Source organism: Cnephaeus nilssonii, assembly GCF_951640355.1.
Source record: "Cnephaeus nilssonii genome assembly, chromosome: 4".
Lineage (NCBI taxonomy): Eukaryota > Metazoa > Chordata > Mammalia > Chiroptera > Vespertilionidae > Cnephaeus > Cnephaeus nilssonii.
In genome coordinates, this window is record NC_137075.1 from 15,012,545 (window position 1) to 15,035,404 (window position 22,860).

The 22,860-nt window shown below is 40.9% G+C and overlaps 1 protein-coding gene across 2 annotated transcripts in view; it reads right to left on the bottom strand.

Annotated features, from left to right (window-relative positions):
• Positions 1-19,384, bottom strand: part of ODAD2 (outer dynein arm docking complex subunit 2) — a gene marked incomplete at both ends in the record, with an annotated part of 204,179 nt that extends 184,795 nt beyond the window's left edge. For both annotated transcript variants that reach the window (XM_079769716.1, XM_079769715.1), the window contains 5 exons: positions 1,079-1,215; positions 1,390-1,496; positions 2,109-2,301; positions 3,531-3,688; positions 19,161-19,384. In XM_079769716.1, coding sequence (XP_079625842.1) covers positions 1,079-1,215; positions 1,390-1,496; positions 2,109-2,301; positions 3,531-3,688; positions 19,161-19,384 — 819 coding nt within the window. The remainder of the gene's footprint in view (positions 1-1,078; positions 1,216-1,389; positions 1,497-2,108; positions 2,302-3,530; positions 3,689-19,160) is intronic.
• Positions 19,385-22,860: the final 3,476 nt, after the last annotated feature.

A 22,860-nucleotide genomic window follows, 5' to 3' on the forward strand; every position in this document is an offset into this window, starting at 1 on the left:
TTTTTAATCTAGAAAACTCAGAAGGCTATATGCTGTTTCGCTCTCAGCTCAAAGCTCACCCATCCACACTCTGATACTCGGGCTGGGAATCTGCAAAACTGTGTTTCACCTTTGCCAGGTAGGTAGCTTCGGTCAACAGGAAGTGAGAGAAGAGACATGCTCCCTTCTATTTGTTGTCTGTTCCTGTTGGTCACCCCAGCAACGGCCCCACGCCCCTGGCAGTGGCAGTTGCTTCCAGTAGCAACAGTTGGTTCTAATTTCCAGAAGTATTTCTCCCTGTAGTCCCAGAACAAGGCTCTTGACACCCTTCCCCCAAGAAATACCATCATCAGCCTACCAGGGCACCATCTCCAAAGATTTGAGTCTCTGCTCTGACAAGGTCCTCTGAGCTCCTGAGAGACCAGCACTAATTGGGCAGCACTCACTCCTCAGACGACTGGGTCCCAGTGTCATGGAGGCCACCTGAGCTCCGGGGGGACTAGCACAGCCTAGAAGTGACCAATCCTCAGAGGTGTAAGTCCAAGTTGTGTGGGGAACCCTCCTCTGAGCTCCTAAGGGACCTTCGCCCAGGCAAGCAGGGTCTACTCTCCAGGAGTCTAAGCCTCGCCCTGCAAGGGTCCTCCTCCGAGATCCTAAGGTACTAGCACAGCCTGGCAGTAGCTCCTCCCCAGGCATCAGGGCACCTCCTCCAGGCATCCACATTTTGACAATCCCTCCTCCTCTTCCCTTTATCCCTCAACTCTTAGGGCAGAAGCTGCAGTTATTGCTTCTGTGTTATCTCACTGCTCCTTTTTTGACTTTTCTTTCCTTTAATGCTTGTGATTATGTTAAAGAGGTTTTTCTTTTATGGAGTGGAATGAATCTTTCGGAAGCCATTTCTTAGAAGACTGACCTGCAATGGGGACACTGGGGCTAATTCTGAAGACAGCAAATACACACAGCAAAGGGATCTGAAGGAATCCCACAGAACAGTATTTCATTTTCTATGCTCACTGGAGTTCAATCCTAGAGACATGTCTGCACTTCAAGACACCAACCTAAGCACCAATGTCAATTCTGTTTTTTAAAAATTACTTACTCCATTTAAAAATACGCCTTCTTCACTACAAGTAATGCACAAAGTTTCAACATCATGTGGTTTCACCAGCACATAACAAATTTCCCCAAGAATCTGTCTCCAAGGTGGGGCTCGACATCCATTTGAATATTCATAATCTGAAACCAATTATCAATCAGTTTAGAGTTTTGTAAAATATGTTGGCTCACAAATAAATATTATTAAATTGTTTTCATTTTCTTAAATATTAAATTCCAATGTAGCTATTGAAGCATTTTGAATAATAATTATGAAAACATATATAACATTAATGAATCTGAGAAGATGTAAACCTGAGGTATATTTGATAGATTCCAAGGCTGTTTGTTCTCCTTTTCCCGAGAAACGTTTGAGCAGTTCTATATCGTTCTTAACTGCTGCTGGATTTAAAGGTATTTCTCTGAAATAAATATTTAGACATCCATGTAAAACATTTTATAACAGATTGTATAAAATATACATGAAGACATTCCATTATGTCAAGGGAATTTTTTTTTATAATTAAGATTGCAGGTAATTATACAACAATAACAAAATTGCAGTTAAATTTAGCCATGTTATAATGTCATAACACTGTCAAACCATCAAGGAATTACTGAACAACATTAAATATACTCACTTAAATGTTCATTTTATTTCTTAATGATAATACTAAAATACTAGAAAGCACTAGAAAAATGAACAAGTTTTAAACCTGAAAAACTCTACATAATATTTGCATTATAATTTAGTAATTTATCTGAGTCTTATTAAGAGGCTCCAAATATTCTAAGGCCACTTAATGTCTTCAGAATTAGATGAAACCCCACTAGAATGTTTAGCATTGTTAAGAGCAAATTTTAATTTTTAGAACTAGAAATATCCATGTGATAAACTATAATTTTATTCCAATACAATTGAATGTTAAATCAATAGCAATAATTCCCATACTTTATTTTTCTCATTTTTTCCTAAAACTCTAAAAGCACTTTTTGCAACTAATGTTTAGAGGTTTATTTTTTAAAATACTCACAATGAAATATGTTTTAGAGAATGATTGAGGAGATATACATCCAGTTGCTTAAGCAGTATGGCAATCTTCATCTTAATCTCACTTTCAGTATCATCGTCTTTGGTAATTTTATCAAGAATATTTAATACAGATGACTCTTCTTTCATTGTATTATAATTCAAGCCCAGGATTTTTGCTACAGGATTTCTGTTAGCTGACCAAAGTAAATTAAAAAAATTTATTCTGTTATCTTCTATAATAAGAAGCATAAAGTCAAACAAATCCATTGAAGCCCACTCAACTGTATTTCTTTCATTATGCTTTCTCTAATCAACCCAATTAGAATTAATGTCCACTTCTCAGATTTTAGGAACTGAATTTAGGAACTTTCTAATACCTTTTGAGATGTTCTATCTTTATAGTAATATCACCGATATATGTTATCTCCCTAATAGGAAAAAGAACAAGACATTCCTTTCTTTTTTTTAGTTGACCATGAGGCATTCAATTAATATATTCAGAATTGACTTGTAGAGAAATACTGTTCTCCTTAGAAGAATCATCACTAGAACTATGTGTGTACCAGTGCTCAGTATTCACAAATGCATGCTTCTTTTCAAAATTGCACGCTTCCCTTAGTCTAGAGGTCTTCTGCCAGTCTTTTCCACCTGTTCAAACTGCATATATATATATATATATATATATATATATATATATACTAGAGGCCCGGTGCACGAAATTCGTGCACTGGGGGAGGGGGGTCCCTTAGCCCGGCCTGCACCCTCTCTCAGTCCGGGACCGCTTGGGGAATGTCTGACTGACAGCTTAGGTCTGCTCCCCGCCACCGCCACTGCGCTCACCAGCTGTGAGCCCGGCTTCTGGCTGAGCGGCGCTCCCCCTGTGGGAGTGCACTGACCACCAGGGGGCAGCTCCTGCATTGAGCATCTGCCCCCTGGTGGTCAATGTGCATCATAGCGACCGGTCATTCTAGTCGTTCCGCCATAAAGGTCGCTTAGACTTTTATTATATAGATATGCATAAATATATATATTTACTCCTTACACAAGGACATGCTTAGGACATGTCTACAGAGATGAAGGGAAAAAGGAAGGGAGGGAAAGAGGGAGGGAGGGAGGGATTCCAGTCATGGATATGGACCTTAAAGGCTACAGGCTTCAGGTTGTTCCAAAAGCTAAGAAAACTCTCTTTGAAATTAGAAATATAGAAGTTTACTAGTAGTAAAGTATTGAGCCTTTCATTTTAAAGTAGAAATTTGATATCAGCATAACATTTCAGCCAAGTAAGATTAATGACATTTTTATGAAGCTGAATATAATTTTTTACCTTTTAGGTTACAAAACTTTTTTCAAGAGACTGTAACAAGATTTTCCCCAAGATTATGTTTCTAAAAGTTAAAATCACAGGCTGGAGTGTAAATATCACCTTCAATGCATGCTTGTGCTTCCTTCAGCTTTGTATCTTTAGCAATCAATAACAAGCATGACAGCTGCCCAAAACTCCTAACTTTAATTTGCGGTACAGAAAGAAATAGCAAAGGCTGTCCATTTTCATCAGATTCTTCTGATTTGACTGTTGTTGCACTAAAAATGAAAAAAAGGAAAAAAAGGAAAGCTTAAAGTTACCTGGATGTCAGAAGTTAAATTTAATATATTTTGGCAAATTATTCCCACGTTATCATTATAAAATAGAGAATATAAGTACCACTTGTTAGAAGCTCATCTATTTTCCCACTTTCATCCACTCTCAGACCGTTAAAACCCCACACTTATTAGCAATGATAGTGAGCAATATGACATATCCAGGAAGAAAACTTTAAGCAATTTCTTAAAAACCTACACAAACTCAACCACTTTTTTGTTTTTATAACAATACTAGAGGCCCATTGCACAAAGATTCGTGCAAGAATAGGCCTTTCTTCCCCTGGCTTCACTCCCGGCCGCCCGGGAGCCTTTGCAAGTCTTTGCTCCCGGCCAGAGCGCTGCTCCTGTAGCTCCCTCTGCCCCCCACCCTCTCCCTCACAGCAGGCATCCTTCCCCACCCAGCCGCTCCACACCTGTGTATGCAAATTAACCCGCCATCTTTGTTGAGTTAATTTGCATACTCACTCCTGATTGGCTGATGGGTGTCGTGGGGGTGTGGTCAATTTGCATATTTCTCTTTTATTAGTGTAGATGTTCAACATCTTTTAAAACTATTCATGTTCTGAGGATTTCTAATGTTATATTTATACAATCATTTTAATTTATTGATTTTAGAGAGAAGGAGGGAGAGAGAAGGAAAGAGAGAGAGAAAGACGGAAGATTTGTTGTTCCACTTATTGATGCATTCATTGGTTGATTTTTGTATGTGCTCTGATTGGGGATCAAACCATATCGGGACGACAATCTAAGCAACTGAGCTACCTGGCAAGGGCTATACAATTTTTATACCACAGCAATTAATGGTTAGAAATTTTCTTGGCTATTCTGTACTGTTTATGAACAAAAAAGCTATATAAAAAGACAAACCAGATCCTCTCTATAGATTATTTTCCCACTCCAAACACCTTAATTAGGTTTACTCTAGGACTTTAAGCAGTTTTTCTAAATGTTTTTTTCCTGATTAGAAATTATTGGGTCTCCTATATTTGTATTTCTGTCCATTTTGATGATTTTTCAAAGTCAGCATTTAAATTTTTTAAAGATTTTTTTTTATGACAGTGATAGTTCTATAGGTTTCTACTACTTAAAACATTAGTTAAACTGGTTAGGTTTTTTCATTACATACTGATATCCCTAGAAAAACTCCCACATCTTAAGATCTATTTTAAATTGTAATGCAGATAAATAGATGTGAAATATTAACAGTTCATCAGAAAAAGTAAATCTGATGGACTCAGACTATCTACTACTAACACTTTTTCACCAGAACAGAAACAAGAGTATAGAAACTGTAGGAGTCAGAATAATGGCGTCCCCCAAATGCCCATGTTTTAGTCCCCAAAACCTGCGAATACGTTACCTGACATGGCAAAAGGGAATTTGCAGATGGATTAAGTTAAGGATCTTGAGATGGAAATACTACTCTGAAATATCTAGGTTGATCCAATGTGGTCGAAAGGATTTTTGGGAAGGCAGGCAGAAGGATGAAATCAGGGAAGGTGATGTGAAAATGGAAACAGGTCAGGGAAATGTGGAGTTGCGAGGCAGGGCATACAGGCAGCCTCTAGCAGCTGAGAGAGGCAAGAATGAATTTCCTCAGTCCCCAGAAGAAACACAGCCCTGCCAACATTCATTTTAGCTCTGCAGACTCATTTTAGGTTTTTCCCCTCCAGAACAGTAAGATAATACAGCTGTGTTGTTTTAACCCATTACATGTGTGGTTACTTGTTACAGCAGCAATAGGAAGCTATGACAGGGACTTTTTAAAGTCTTGCCTACTGCTCTATCCAAAGTACCTCACACAGTAACTGCACACAGAAGGTGTTCAACCATTATAAGAGGAATGAATGAACAAAATGTTTTCAGATCTGCCAGTGATGTGCACTGTGTACAAAATGTACATTTTCTCTAAAATAAAACTTCTGAAGTAATGTCCTTAGGCTAGAGGAGATTGTTTAAAGGCCTGTAATCAGGGCTGGACACCAGTGCTAAGTGGATGGTGAGAGAACTAAGTTACAGGCCGAATGAATGCCAACAATATCAAGCTACTAACTTAAGAAAGTAAAACTCCTTCTGGAAAGAGGGAGAACTAAAGGCACAGGTGACATTTTTCATTGCTCCTACCAGTTGAAACCTGTAACTCAGAGCCAGCTACATGGAGGATGTGGAAGAGCAGGTTTCAATTTCTGAGCTCCACAGTTTCTCACAGCTGGAAAAAAGAGCTCTTAGAAAGAAAAATGCTGCACTCACCTCATGAACGTCAAGAAGAATGTGCTGTAAATGAAATCCACTGACCTGATCAAGAAACTTTCAACTGGAATTGGGAAGGGAGCTAAAAATACTCGGCAGGAAAATGTCTTGTTTATGTAGTCCCCAGTGTCTAGTTTAGTGTCCAGAACATAGTAGTTACTCAATAAAAGCATTTTAAAATAGGAACATAGGACCTAAGACGTTCAGAAACTATTTAGCAATTCTCAGGGACGAAAAAGCAAAGAGCCCAATAACAAAAGTATGGCAATGAAAATTTTATCTAAATACAATATGTTAAGGTTGGAAATAATTCAGCCCTTCATGATACTGATCAGAAAAACAAGGACCAGCAAGGTATGACTTGTGAGTGATTTGAGCATTACTGTGGGGAAGAGGGCCACTGCTCAGGTGTCCTGACTTCTCATCCATACAGAACTCTTACCAGCATATAATTTTGTCCCGACTCATCATGAGACAAAGCAAAGCAAGTTTCACAACTAAAATATTGCAATATTAAAGTAAATGTGATTCAAAAATTACAGGTCTACTAGATGAAAAAAGAACAGGTAACGTTTTTAGAAAGGCATTCAGAACGCTTACCCAATTTATAAATTTCAAAGCTAGATTCTAAAAAATCAAAGCACCCCAGCTGTGTGTACCACCAACAGATGGTGTTGCCATTGAGTGGTGTCACCTGTCCTTAGTTTACAGTGGATTTGGGCTTCATTCTGAGTTGTTTCAGGAATATTATTAATCTCATCCTGACAAGAACAAAAGCAATTGAAAAGAGTAATAAAGAGACCTATGATTTCCATTAAAATGAAAGTAGAGACTCCCCCGCCCCCGCCCCCGCCCCTCTGCAAATTGAACATGAAGAGATGATGACAAATGTTATTACAGGTTGAGCAGCTGTACACTGGAAATGATTCTAAAGGAAAGGAATGATGCCTGCAACATGTGCAAAGCGCTGTGCCTGTGTAGTCAGTTAAAAGCAACCTGCAAAAAAGGAAAGAAGATAGTTGATGAAATGTAAAACCTTTTCAGTGTGTGACTCAAAGATCAGTTTCAATGTCAGATGCCAGTAAGCCTAATGAAGACGGCTGATCAAACTTTCACTGGCTGTTCTAGAGAGTGCCTTTGGAAATGCACAACGTCAAATAAGAAGTGAGGCCTCAAGTATAAATATACTCCCAAAAATATCTGTAGAAGTAAAAAGAAAAAGGGGGCTAGCTTACCTACTTCAACCAACTTTCTCTGTAGATAAAACTGACCTGAATTTGCAACAGGAGGCTGAGAGAAGGTATAGGAAGAAGAATCTGCCTTTATTCTAAAACATCCAAAGATATTCCTATTTAGCAGAAACAAATCCTTTATAATGGCTTTGGCCATGCACATGCATTTACAGACCTAAATCCTGTCTGGAGACAGCTTCCCCTCTTTAAATAAGTGCATAAGTGGTGTACTGAGGGCCAGCTGCTAAGCAAGAAGAGTGTATGGAAACCAAGAATAAAGTAGTTTGGGCAGTTTTAATAATACATTCTTCTAGCCCAAGCATGTCAAACTCAAAAGCTAACATGGGCCAAATAAACAAGATTTAAGTTTATGTGAGCCGCAAAAAAACAAAAGCTTCAATTTTCATAGAAACATAGGTTTATTTCGGTAGAGACATGCTGAATACAAAGGGCTGAAATAAATGAGTAATAGTTAACATAAAATAATAGAACACTTAAATAAAAATTAATATTTTTTCTTGAACGTTAACTTACCAGACACTGAATAACTGCACAAATAAGTGTAACGCAAATAAACCTATTTTTCTTGTTCTCCAAAAGTGAAATATTTCCTGTTGCGCACACCAAACAAGTCAGTCCAAGACTAATGATGTGGCAATCGGCTGCTAAAATATTCGCTGCTAGTATTAGTGGAGAGAAATGGTGCACCTGCGTGTAAGGCATGTAAGGGAAATGAATGCAACATGATTATAGCAATCAGTCATTAGCGAACGTTGTAGTTCGTTATTAGTAACTAGAGGCCCAGTGCACGAAATTCGTGCACGGAGGGGGGTTGTCTCTCAGCCCAGCCTGTACCCTCGCCAATATGGGATCCCTCTCACAATCCAGGACTGCTGGCTCCCAACTGCTTGCCTGCCTGCCTTCCTGATTGCCCCTAACCGCTTCTGCCTGCCAGTCTGATCACCCCCTAAACCACTCTGCTGCCAGCCTGTTTGCCCCCAACTTCCCTCCTCTGCCGGCCTGGTCACCCCTAACTGCCCTCTCCTGCAGGGTTGATCACCTCCAACTGCCCTCCCTTGCAGGCTTGGTCCCTCTCAACTGCCCTCCCTTGCAGGCTGGGTGGCCATCTTGTGTCCACATGGGGGCAGGATCTTTGACCACATGGGGGCAGCTATATTGTGTGTTGCAGTGATGATCAATCTGCACATTACTCTTTTATTAGATAGGATAGAGGCCTGGTACAGGGGTGGGGGCCAGCTGGTTTGCCCTGAAGGGTGTCCCGGATCAGGTGGGGGTTCCCTTGGGGTGTGGGGTGGCCTGAGCGAGGGGCCTGTGGTGGTTTGCAGGCGGGCCATGCCCCCTGGCAACCCAAGCAGAGGCCCTGGTATCTGGAATTTATTTACATTCTACAATTGAAACTTTGTAGCCTGGAGCAGAGCCAAGCCTGGGGCTCCCTCCGAGGCCCGCAACCATTTGTGTTGGGGTTATAATTGAAACTTTGTTGCCTTAAGCGGGTGGGCCCGGCCAGGGTGTGCGGAAAGCTTTGCTTCCCCTGTTGCCGGCAGCAACCCTGGCCTGCTCTCTCAAGCTCCATTCTGCCGCCATTTGTTTGAATTTGTTTACCTTCTATAATTGAAACTTTGTAGCTTGAGTGGAGGCTTAGGCCTGGCCAGGGCAGGTGGAAAGCTTGGCTTCCTCTGTTACCTAGGAAACCTTGCTCTCTGTGGCTGTAGCCATCTTGGTTTGGGTTAATTTGCATGCTCGCTCTGATTGGATGGTGGGCGTGGCTTGTGGGTGTGGCTTGTGTGTGTCGGGGGTATGGTCAATTTGCATATTTGTCTATTATTAGATAGGATTATGTATAACAGGATATTGTAAAAATTAAGTTATGAAATTTTTATTAAAATGTTTCTTACATACCGTTATATTGGCTGGGCCGCAAAAAATAGTCCTTGTGGGCCGCATACAGCCCATGGGCCGTGAGTTTGACATGCTTGTTCTAGCCATTGAGGCAGCTCTGCTTTACATCGTTTATTATGTTGCTAGATGTACTAAACTACAAGTTGCTATGGGTTGCTGATAGCTCTCTGGTTTGGGAGGGAAGTGGTGGTGGAGCAAGGGGTGTGATGAAGACCTAGATATTAAAGCATTTGGTATTTTCCTTATTTCCAAACTCTCAGCTATATCCTGTGCCTTCTTCAGAGCAATCAGTACCTATCTGGTTTTGATCAAGCCACATTGGCATGATTGCTTCAAATACAACAAGCACTGCTCTCAACCCTTTTCATCCCTTCCGAATTCAACAATATCATCAATAAAGGTCACAAACAGGTCCCAAGATGACTGCAGAGTAGCTGAAAGTAACACACACCTCTTCCTGGTGACAAACCAGATTTATGGCTAAAATTTAATGACATTTTTAAAAATATATTTTTATTGATTTCAGAGAGGAAGAGAGAGGTAGAGAGATAGAAACATCAATGATGAGAGAGAATCATTGATCAGCTGCCTCCCGAACGATCCGGGATCAAGCCCGCAACCCGGGCATGTGCCCCTACCGGAATCAAAACATGACCTCCTAGTTCGTAGGTCGATGATCAACCCCTGAGCCACTGCGTCTGGGCCAGCTAAAATTTAGAGCAGTGAATCTCAATAAACAATGAAGGACACCTGAACAGGAGTATTATATGCAAGGACTGAAAAAAAGGAGCTGCACAGAGACTGGTGATAAGGGTGTACTAGTAGATGCAGAGGGGGCTGGTACCTACGCCCAGGGGCAGCGGCTAAGAAGCCGGAGAAATACTGTGGCTGCAAAAGTACCTACAGAGGAAAGTGGGGTCTCAAACCCATGCCAGGACCCCCAAACCAGAGCACCAGAGCTGGAAAGAAGAAACTGCATAGCGTCTGGCAGCAAAAATAAGCAGTTACTCTGTCTGCTGGAAAGAGGAGGGCGTCTGCTGGAATCCCAGGTGCCTTAAGGGCCAAGGCGCGGGGCTCGCTCTTGGGCACTCACCCAGGGCTCTGGTAGAGGGAAGGAGATTCGGCGCATACAGAAGCCATAGGGAGAAGATCTGGGGGGGTGGGGGCGGCATAGTGCTGGAGATCAGGAAGGCAGGCTACTGAGGTCCCAGGCGGAGTCAACATCCCACACCACCCTCAGGCACCATCTTCGAGGGTTGAGTGAGCACTTCTATTCTTACAGCAGCAGCTGAAGGAAGCGCCCTAACCCCCGCCTCCAAACACTGGTGACACCACCCTGCCAAGCTCAAGTCCTGCATAAAGGTCTATAAGCCACACCCAACAGGGACCTGAGGTGCACTCTTTTTCTGGAGAAACTACAGGCAAACTCTCAGATGATCATTGAACTGAGAGGCTTGGGAACAAGGGCCAGTCTTTCTCTCTCCCACAGGTTAGGCAGGCGCCACCCAAATGGAAGACTCCCTTGTCAGGGTCTCCGGTGTGTGCCACAGACGAGGAGGCTAGAAGCTCTCTATACAACTCTCAATGGCAGTGCAACCCTTAATGGGGGGCCGCGTTGACTGTTCCTCCAAACTTTGCCGGCACCATGCTGCCGGTGCAGCACAACTCAGAATTGGGGCATCTGACACAACCCCTCCAGAGCCTTCCATCAGGGTCTCTGGTGGGGTGCTGCTGAGCTAGGAGAAGGCTAGCAGCCAGCTCCCCGCCCGAGGGCCCATGAGGGGAGGAGGATGTAACTCAGCACTGTGACGGAGTTCTCCGTCAGGGTCTCTGGCAGTACGCTGCAGAAATACAAGGAGGCAAGCAGCTCTCTCCCCTCCCAAGGGCTGGTGCCACCTGAAGGGGAGTGCTGCCCTGATTTATTCCTCCCAGTCCTGCTGGAGGGAGGTAGCAGGGAAACCCCGCCGGCCCCATCCCGCTTGGCTCCGTGTTGAGGGGAAAGGAGACATTTCATCTCAAAGGAACAGAATAGACATTCTTCTCAAGTGCACATGGAACATTCTCAAAGATAGACCACATGTTAGGACACAAAGTAAGTCTTAACAAATTCAAGAAGATTGAAATCTTATCAAGCATAGTCTCAGATGACAATTTCTAAAACTAGAAATAAACCAAAATTTTTAAAAAAACTCAAAAACATTCAAACACATGGAGGCTAAATAACAAGTTATTAAATAATGAATGGGTTACCAATGAGATCAAGGAAGAAATCAATAATTACGTGGAAACAAATAAAAATGAACAAACAAAAACCCCAAATCTATGGGACATAGCCAAAGCAGTCCTGAGAGGAAAGTTCATAGCATTAAAGGTGTACCTAAAAAACAAAACAAAAGAAATTATTAATAAATGATCTAACCCTAACAAGAAAAGCCCAGAGAAAGTAGAAGGAAGGAAATAATAAAGATCAGAGCAGAAATAAATGACATAGAGACAAAAAAAAACAATACAAAGAATCAATGAAACCAAGAGCTGGTTCTTTAAAAGGTTAAATAAGATTGATTAACCTTAAGCCAGACTCATCAAGAAACAAAGGGAAAGAACCCAAATAAATAAAACCAGAAATGAAAGAGGCAAACGAACAATTGACATCACAGAAATACAAATGTTTGTAAGAAACTATTATGAACAATGATATGCCAACAAATGGAACAACTTGGGTGAAATAGACAAATGCCTAGAAATATACAATCTTCCAAAATGCAACCAGGAAGAATCAGAAAACCTGAATAGGCCAATAACAAATAATGAAACTGAAGCAGTAATAAAAAAAATTCCCAACATTTAAAAAAAATTTTTTTTAATTTTACTAGTGTTTCGTATTTCTTAGTATATATTCCTAAAAGTGGGATCATTGGGCCCAACGGAATTTCCATTTTTAATTTTTTGAAGAAAAAAATACTGTTTTCCATAGTGGCTGCACCCATCTTGCATTTCCACCAGTAGTGTACTAAGGTTTCCCATTTCTCCATATCCTAAACCAGCACTTGTCATTTGTTGATTTGTGGATGATAGTCATTCTGAAAGGTACCAGGTGATACCTCATTGTCATTTTAATCTCTCTCATGATCCGTGACTTTGAGCATTTTTTTATGTTTCTTGGCCATCTGTATGTTCACTTTGGAGAAGTGTCTATTTAGATCCTTTGCCCATTTTTTAATTGAATTGTTTGTATTCCTTTTGTTAAGTTGTATGAGTTCCTTATATATTTTAGAAATTAATCCCTTATCAAGTGTATCATTGCCAAATATGTTCTCCCCTACAGTGGGCTCCTGTTTCATTTAGTTGGCGGTTTCTTTTGCTGTGCAAAAGCCTTTATTTTGATGTAGTCCCATTTGTTTATTTTCTTTAGAAGTTTCCCTTGCCCTAGGAGAGGTATTAGCAAAGATAATGAAAATGGAACTGCCATTTGACCCAGTAATCCCACTTCTAGGAATACATCTTAAGAAACCCGAAATACCAAACAGAAAGTATACACTGAGTGGGCAGATTATTATGATCTCTGAATGCATAATAATCTGGCCACTCAGTGTATATCCTATATAATAAAAGGCTAATATGCAAATTGTCCCCTCGAGCAGGAGTTCGACCAGCAGGCAGGCCAGCCAACTGCCCATGTCCCCTCCCCCTGGCCAGGCTGTCCGGACCCCACCCGTGCACGAATTCATGCACCAGGCCTCTAATATGTATATACTGAGTGGCCAGATTATTATGCATTCAGAGATCATAATAATCTGGCCACTCAGTGTATATGCACCCCTATGTTCATAGCAGCACAATTTATAATAGCTAAGATCTGGAAACAGCCCAAGGGCCCATCAGTAGATGAATGGATAAAAAAGGTTGGTATATTTATACTATGGAATGCTATGCAACTGTTAAAAAGAAGGATCTTTTACCCTTTGAGACAGCATGCAGGGACCTGGAGAGCATTATACTAATCAAAATAAGTCAGTCAGAGAAAGAAAAGTATCACATGATCTCACTAATATGTGGAATCTAATGAACAAAATAAACTGATAAACAAAATAGATCCAGAGACATAGAAACATGGAACAGACTGACAAATATCATAGGGAAGACGGGGGTTGGAGGGTGGGAAGGGAGAGATTAACAGGGGAACTTATATGATTATATGTAAAACTCATGGACACAGACAGTAGTGTGGTGAAGGCCTGGGAGGGGCAGGTGTGGGGTGGAGGGGGTCAATGGGAAAAAACAGGGGAACATCTGTAATACTTTCAACAATAAAGATAAATTAAAAAAAAAAACAACTGCTAACAAACAAAAGTCCTGGCCTGGATGGCTTCACGGATGAATTTTACCAAACATTCAAAGAAGAACTAATACCTATCTTCTTCAAACCATTCCAAAAATTCAAGAGGTGGGAAGACTCTTTTTATGAGATCCACTTTATCTTAATTCCAAAACTAGATAAAGACACTACAAAGAAAGACAATTATAGGCCAATATTCCTGATGAACATAGATGCTAAAATCCTCAATAAAATATTAGCAAATTAGATGCAGCAATCTATATATATAAAAGCCTAAGTGATGGTTACGACTGGTCACAATGACACAGACGCTCAATGCAGGAGCTGCCCCCTGGTGGTCAGTGCGCTCCCACAGCCAACCTCCCATGGTCCCTCCCCCGAGCCGGCCGGCCCAAATGGACCCCAATCACCGGCCAGGCCAAGGGACCCCACTGTGCACAGATTCGTGCACAAATCCTCTAGTATATTAAAAAGATCATACACCATGATTAAGTGGGATTTATTCCAGGGATGCAAGGCTGGTATAATATTCATATATAAATATAAAAGCCTAAGCAAACGTTCCGACAAAACAACTGGAACGACCGGTCACTATGATGCGCACTGACCACCAGGGGGCAGATGCTCAATGCAGGAGCTGCCCCCTGGTGGTCAGTGCACTCCCACAGCAGGAGCGCAGCTCAGCCAGAAGCTGGGCTCACAGCTGGCAAGCACAACAGCGGGAGCCTCTCCTGCCTCCGTGACAGCACTAAGGAGCGGCGAGCACGGCGAGTGGCGAGAACATGGTGCAAGAGCAGTGAAAGAGCTGCTCGGGCTTCTCCCCAGCCACCTGCCACTTCGTGCACTGCCACATCCCTCAGGGGATGTCCAACTGCCTGTTAAGGCCCGATCCCTGCAGGCCTGGTCTAAACTGGCAATCGGACATCCCCTGAGGGGTCCCGGGTTGCAAGAGGGCACAGGCCAGTCTGAGGGACCCCCTCACCATGCACAAATCTGTGCAACGGGCCTCTAGTAAATCAATAAATGTGACACAACATATAAACAAAATGAAAGATAAAAATCACATAATCCTATCAATAGATACAGAAAAAGCATTGTATAAAATCCAGAACTGATTTATGATAAAAACTCTTACCAAAGTGTTAATAAAGAGACCATACCTCAACATAAAAAAGGCCATATATGAAAACCTACAGCCAACATTATACTCAATGGGAAAAACTAAAAGTGTTTCCCTGCAGATCAGGACCAAGCCCAGGATGTCTGCTTTCACCACTCTTACTCAACATAGTACTGGAAGTTCCAGCCACAGCAATCAAATAAGAAGAAATAAAATGCATCCAAATTGGAAATGATGAAGTGAAACTGTCATTATTCACAGATGACATGATAGTATATATAGAAAACCCCAAAGGCTCCACCAAAAAGCTACTAGATCTAATATATGAATTTGGAAAAGTAGCAGGATATAAAATCAATATCCAGAAATCAATAGCATTTCTATACACCAATAATGAACTATCAGAAAGAGAACTAGGAAAACCATCCCACTTACTATTGTAACAACAACAATATGTGAGGTACCTAGGAATAAATTTAACCAAGGAGGTAAAAGACCTGTACTTGAAAAATTATAGAACATTGAAGAAAGAAACTGAGGAAGACACAAATAAGTGGAAACATATACCATGTTCATGGATTAAAAGAATTAACATCATTAAAATGTCTATACAACCAAAGAAATCTATAGATTCAATGCAATCCCAATCAAAATACCAATAACATATGGCACAGATCTAGACCAAATATTCCAAAAATTTATATGGAACCAAAAAAGACCCCAAATAGCCTCAGCAGTCTTGAGAAAGAACAAAATTGGAAGGATCACAATGCCAGATATCAAACTATATTACAAGGCCATAATAATCAAAACAGCCTGGTACTGGCATAAGAACAGGCATATTGATCAATGCAACAGAACGGAGAGCTCAGAAATCAACCTCTATGGCCAACTAATACTTTACAGAGGCAAGAGCATACTGGAGCAAAGATACTCTATTCAATAAATGGTGTTGGGAAATTTGGACAAATACATGCAAAAAAATGAACTAGACAAACAACTTACACCATACACAAGAATAAACTCAAAATGGATAAAAGACTTAAATGTAAGGCCTGAAACCATAAAGACCCCAGAAAAGGACATAGGCAGTAAAATCTCAGACATCTGTCATAGCAATATTTTTGCCAATATATCTCCTAGGGCCGTGGTCTGCAAACTGCGGCTCTTTGGCCCCTTGAGTGTGGCTCTTCCACAAAATACCACAGCCTGGGTGAGTCTATTTTGAAGAAGTGGCATTAGAAGAAGTTTAAGTTTAATAAATTTGGCTCTCAAAAGAAATTTCAATCGTTGTACTGTTAATATTTGGCTCTGTTGACTAATGAGTTTGCCGACCACTGTCCTAGGGCAAGGAAAACAAGGAAAAACATAAACAAATGGGATTACATCAAACTAAAAGCTTCTGCGCAGTAAAAGAAATCATCAGCAAAATGAAAAGGGAGCCCACTCCATGGGAAAACATTTTCGCCAATCTGATAAGGGGTTAATTTCCAAAATATATAAAGAACTTACCTAACTAACAACAGGAAGACAAAAAAATCCAATTCAAAAAGGGCAAAGGACCTAAATAGACACTTCTCCAAAGAGGACACACAGATGGTCAATGGACATATGAAAAAATTTTTAATGCCACTAATCATCAGAGAGGTCCAAATTAAAACCACAGTGAGATAGCACTTCACACCCACCAACAACAAAAGGTGCTGGCGAGGATGTAGAGAAAAGGGAACCCTAGTGCACTGTGGATGGGAATGCAGACTGGTGCAGCCACTGTGGGAAATAGTATGGAATTTTCTAAAAAAAATAATAATGGAACTGCTGATTGACCCAGCAATACCACTACTGGAAATATATACTAAGAATCCTGAAACACCTATCAGAAAGTATATATGCACCCCTATGTTCATAGCAGCATTGCTTACAATAGCCAAGATCTGGAAACAGTCCAAGTGCCAGTAGATGAGTGGATAAAAAAGCTGTGGCACATTTACACAATGGAATACTACGTGGCTGTAAAAAGGAAGGAACTCTTACCTTTTGAGACAGCATGGATGGACCTGGAGATTATAATGCAAAGTGAAATAAGTCAGTCATAGAAAGACCAATACCATATGATCTCATTTATGTGGAATCTAATGAACAAAATAATCTGACAAATAAAACAGAACCAGAGTCATGGATACATGATACAGACTGACAGATGTCAGAGGGGAGATGGGTGGGGAGGACAGGATGAAAGAAGGTGAAGAGAATAAAGAACGTGTAAGCATAGCCCATGGACACAGACAACAACATGGTTAGGGCCAGAGGGAGGGGAGGACAGGGTTTGGGTGGAGAGGGGTAAAAGCGAGGTAAATGAGGGACATCTGTAATAATTTCAACAACAAAAAATAATAAATGTAAAAAATAAGTTTGCAGATAGAAAACTTGGCCCAAGGAAAAGTTGCATAGTAAACCTGACAGAGGAAGGGGTGGTTCAAAACACACATGGTGTCAAAATATCAAAACATCCCACTTAAGAGGGAACACTGTACAAGAGACTGTGTACAGAGATACATAAAGCAAATAGAGAAATGGAGATACATTTGAGGTGTATAACCAGCCCACCTAAGGAGGCCTCAGATGTGCTCATGTTTGCACTTGGAACATAAAATTAGAACAGAGGCAAGATACAATGACAATTGTGATACTCTTCTGACACCTGCTTAATCTATCTTTGTGGATTAAGTCATTCATGTTTGTAATTAGTTTTACAGATGTGTTTATCTTTCAAAGGTTAAAAAAAAAGAATCTGTGATATTACACTGAACTTACTTAAATGGGAGCGATAAAGAATGGCAAGCTCCTTGGGAGAAAGTAACCATAGGCAGTTGGAAATAAAATACAATTTTAAAAAATATTTTAAAAATTCAGAGAAGGTAGAGCATGATATCAGAACTAAAGAGCTTTTAAAATGCAGTTCAAGAATGGTTTAACAGTTCTAAAAATAAAATTCTGAGTTTATTCTCACAAATAACCCCAAAGGGAAAAAATGAAAAAAGGCATTCATAGGAAGTTTGGCTAGTTAGGGAACTGTTCTTGATATGTCAGACTTTATCTTTTTTTAAAAAATATATTTTTATTGATTTCAGAGAGGAAGGGAAAGGGAGATAGAAACATCAATGATGAGAGAGAATCATTGATCGGCTGCCTCCTGCACGCCCCCTACTGTGGATCGAGCCCACAACCCAAGCATGTGCCCTTGACTGGAATTGAATCCAAGACCCTCCAGTCCACAGGCCAATGCTCTATCCACTGAGCCAAACCAACTAGGGTGGTATGTCAGACTTTAAAAGTTCATATATCAGAATGCCTGAAGTGGAAAATAAACTGAGGCTGACTGAAACAAAAATAGATACATATAAATTTATATATACTTATCATAGATACTTATAATCTATAGTTGTATAATACATGACATTCATATAACATCCTATATAATAAAAGCATAATATGCAAATTGACCAAACGGCAGAACAACCAGTAGGCAAGGGGTGGGGCCAGCGAGCAGGTGGCACCAGGCCAGCCAAGGCGTATGCCAGTTGGCAGAGGGAGGGGATGGAGATGGGGGGGGAGGCGGCAGCAAACAGCGGCAGTAGAGGGGCAATGGGTGAGGGGCGATCGGCCAGCCTGGTTGCCTCCCACAGAGGGAGGCCAGACTGTGGCTTAGGACATACCCTGAGGGCTTCTGGACTGTGAGAGGGTACAGGCCGGGCTGAGGGACCCCCCTGAGTGCACGAATTTTCGTGCACCAGACCTCTAGTAGAATATATAATGATATTTATATAAATTACACAAATTCATAGAAAACTAGAGGCCTGATGCATGAAATTCATGCAAGAGTAGGCCTTCCTTCCCCTGCTGCCCACACCGGCTTCCTTCTGGCACCCAGGACTCTGGCTTCCCTCACAGCCCCAGCTTTGTCTGGAAGGTCGTCTGGAAGAATGTCTGGTCTAATTATCATATTATGCTTTTATTATTATAAATTTATATTTTAGCTATGTTCAAAAAAGATAAATTGACAGCTTACTGGGTAAAGTGGAGGTAGGATTTTCTTTTTTTAATCTCAGATTTGGAAGGTTTTCATTTGAGGGCAATGTTTATTGTTAAGAAGTCTCTCCCTTATATTGAGCAAAATTTTCCATTCTCCCTCTGCCACCCCAGAAATTGATAGATTTAAATACCAGAAGGTATGTCTACCTCAGAGGTCACAAAAGCAACACCTACTGGTGTCTGGCAGGTAATATGGGTGAGTGGAAAGGCCAGACATCAAACAATAGCTAATGTTGGGAGTGTGGTGACCTGGAGAATGCTTCCCCTATCAAAAGAAATTCAAATTCAAATTGAAAATTAGTGTGTTGGCCAAACAAAATATCCTCAGATTTCACCTGAATCGCTGGGTTAGAAGATTTCTAAGATTAACAGATGTTAAATGGCTTGCCCAAAACCCATTATCAATCAATAAAAATAAGTACAATGAAGATAGTCAATTCTAGAAGCAATTAACTGGCTTACCTGACAACATAACCTGATTCAAATGCTGAGGGCTCCAAATCTGTCTTCCATTCAAGTGGTTCTACAAAAACATATTTTGCCTCTTGGGGATGTTTGTAGATAAAACTCTCCGCAAACATAATAATTTCTTTCAATATCGCTTCATTTAGAGGAGTAGTTTCCAGGGCTCTGGTTCCATATCCAGTAGCAGTCCACTGCACTAACCTTGCCAGGGCCACACCCATGAGTCCAACAACACTCAGAGCTGAGCTTAGCACACACACTACATCAGAGTAGAAAGAGTTAGAACAAGACAACAGCATCTACCTTTTCACTGGACATTTTTTCATTTTCAATATTTTAAGCTAGTACTACCCGACCCACATTCTGTTGAGTCATCATAGAGGTTGATTTTTTAAATTATCTAATTGCTCAATTCAATAAAATAGTTAATTTTTACAGAACCAGCTTTAAGTAAAACTGACTACTACTTAAGGATTTTCCAATCTCTGTCTGCCTTGAAATGAATACTTTTCTCATTTCCTTGGGCCTAAACGGAAATAGAAAACTCCAAAGTGGAAAAAAGAATTGGCCTTTGATTTGCAGTTCTGTTGGGGCTGGAGGTAAAGTGAGCAACACTCTTTTGAGCTGAGCCAGCCATTGTTTAGAATTATTCTATTAATTCTGTTATCCTGACTTTCTTATAGTCATTACATCTGCAACAGTGCAATGATGACTGATAACATGATTCTGAAATCTCTGAGAGTCACTCAAATGCCTTCTGAATCAATTGGAAATAGAATAAGAACATAACTGTAAAATGTAATTTTAATTTTCTCTAAAAATTGGTATACCACATATTGACACTATAAACCAGTGTCAATCAAAATACTGTATTCTCTGCCCATATTCTCTTCCCAGAACGTTTTATTGTAATTTATAACTTCCTTAAGAGCAAATGTGAGAGATGTAAGGACAAAAGAGAATCTTTATAGGCTGTTTATCAAAATTGGTTACTAAAAAAAGTCTAGCATTAAAATTTAAGACAGAAATTCAAATTAAATAAATATCATTTTGGCTAAATTTGTCTTTAAAAGATTTTTAGAAAGATATCATTTTCTGTAATATTAAATAAGAACCAAGGTAGAAAACAAGTCCTGGCATTAATTCATAATGGTTATTTATGATACATACCGTATTAATAAAAAGATATTATATTTTTTCACATAATCTATACTTGCTTGTTTCCCCATCTTTAATAACACAGTTCATTAAAATCTTCCAGGATATTAGAAGAATGGTTATAAAAGTTAAATATAGAATATAATTAGCATTTTCCCCCACATCATTATTACAAAAGCAGAGGTAACAAGATTCTACAAAAATGAGTTGGAGATTTTACTTTCTGTAAATCTTGAAATTCAGTAACAGGGACATCTAGATGAGTGGTTCTCATGGGGCGATACTGCCTGCTGAGTAGCAGTACAGAAGTATTAGTACAGAGCGTTCATCATCAAAAGGAGGGGACAAGGACATCATTGGCATTTAGTGATGAGAGTCAAGAATTCAGATGTCCTGCAATATGCAAGACAGTCCCCCAGAGGGAAGAATGCTGCTGCAATCTCCAAGCATCTAGTAGATGAAAAACTTCAGATCACAAAGTATTTTTTCACAGTTTTAATATACACTGGATTTTCCAGGATTGCAACTATCATATAAATCTAAAGGAAGGTCAGACATACTTCGTGTTACATGGAACTCTACCAAGAGCTCAGCATTTTGGAAATCACAACAGTGATGACTACACTAGTCACACAATTTAAGTTTCAAAGACATGTCTGTATCAGTTTGCACTTGGAGCTACTACATTTACAGTAATTCTATATAAGGCTGGAGCATATGACTACTTCATTATCTATGCCAATATTTTATTATAATTATTTTTCTTTTAATTCTCTTTTATAATATAGTTTGGGTACTATAGATATTTAAAACTATGCACATATGTAGGATTATTATCTATAATTCTGATTTCAGAATAGCAAAGCAGACATCTACACTAATAAAAGAGAAACATGCAAATTGATCGTACCTCTGCCACGCCCACCATCCAATCAGGAGCGAGTATGCAAATTAACCCAACCAAGATGGCTGTGGCCACAGAGTGAGCAGGAGGCTTGGGTTTCCCTGGCAATGGAGGAAGCAAAGCTTCCTGCCCTCCCTGGCCGGCCCTGGCCTCTGCTCAAGGCTACAAAGTTTCAATTATAGAAGATACATAAATCCCAGATACCAAGACCTCCGCTTGGGTCACCGGGGGCATGGCTGGCCTGCAAACCACCACAGGCCCCTCGCCCAGGCTGCCCCATGACCCAAGGGAACCCCCACCCTGATCTGGGACACCCTTCAGGGCAAATCAGCCGGCCCCAACCCGTGCACCAGGCCTCTATCCTATCTAATGAAAGAGTGATATGCAAATTGACCATCACTCCAACACACAAGATGACTGCCCACATGTGGTCAAAGATGGCTGTCCCCATGTGGACACAAGATGGCCGCCACAAGATGGCCAGCAGGGGAGGGCAGTTGGGAGGGACCAGGCCTGCAAGGGAGGGCAGTTGGGGGTGATCAATCCTGCAGAGGAGGGCAGTTGGGGGTGATCAGGCCAGCAGGGGAGGGCAGTTGGGAGGGACCAGGCCTGCAGGGGAGGGCAACTGGGAGGGGCCAGGCCTGCAAGGGAGGGCAGTTGAGGGGAACCAGGCCCGCAGGGGAGGGCAGTTAGGGGTGACCAGGCCTGCAGGGGAGGGCAGTTAAGGGTGACCAGGCCTGCAGGGGAGGGCAGTGGGGGCAATAAGGCTGGCAGGGGAGCAGTTAGGCATCAATCAGGCTGGCAGGGGAGTGATTAGGGGGTGATCAGGCTGGCAGGCAGAAGCAGTTAGGGGCAATCAGGAAGGAAGGCAGACAGGCGAGCAGTTGGGAGCCAGCAGTCCTGGATTGTGAGAGGGATGTCCGACTGCCCGTTTAGTCCTGATCTCGGGCCTAAACGGGCAGTGGGACATCCCTCAAGGGTCCCAGATTAGAGCAAGTGCAGGCTGGGCTGAGGGACACACACACACCCGTGCACGAATTTCGTGCACCGGGCCTCTAGTTACAACATATTTGCTATAAAAACTGAGTATCACATCAGATAGTGCTAAGACATATAATATGTATATATGTACATATTTATGTACATGTATATATATAAGTGCTAGTAGAATAAAATGTATACAATTAGGGTACAAATTTATGCACTTGCTGTAATATTCCAGGGTATTGTTTCTACTGGGAAATTCCGAACACAGAGGCGTGAACCGATGTGAATGTGTGACACTCCTGAGTTTCCCAGTATTGTGAGAATCAGTGCAAACCACGAATAAGTGCAAACATGTTTATCTTATACAGAAAGGCTTAGATGGACAGTTCTGTTTGTTTTCCATTTTAAGCATAACAATTGTTTTGTGGTCCCATATAGCAATAGCGTGTGCATCGTTTCCTTCTTGTACCTTTTTCAAGAAAAACGTGAAATTACATAGATTGCATAAGGCTGTGGCAGTCAACATACCATATAGCAACTCCCTGGAAGACACTTAAAGATCTAAGAAATGCAAAAAAAAAAAAAAAAGTCTTTCATCATGATAAATTTTTATAGAAATTTAAGTGTAACATATTTAAATTTATTTAA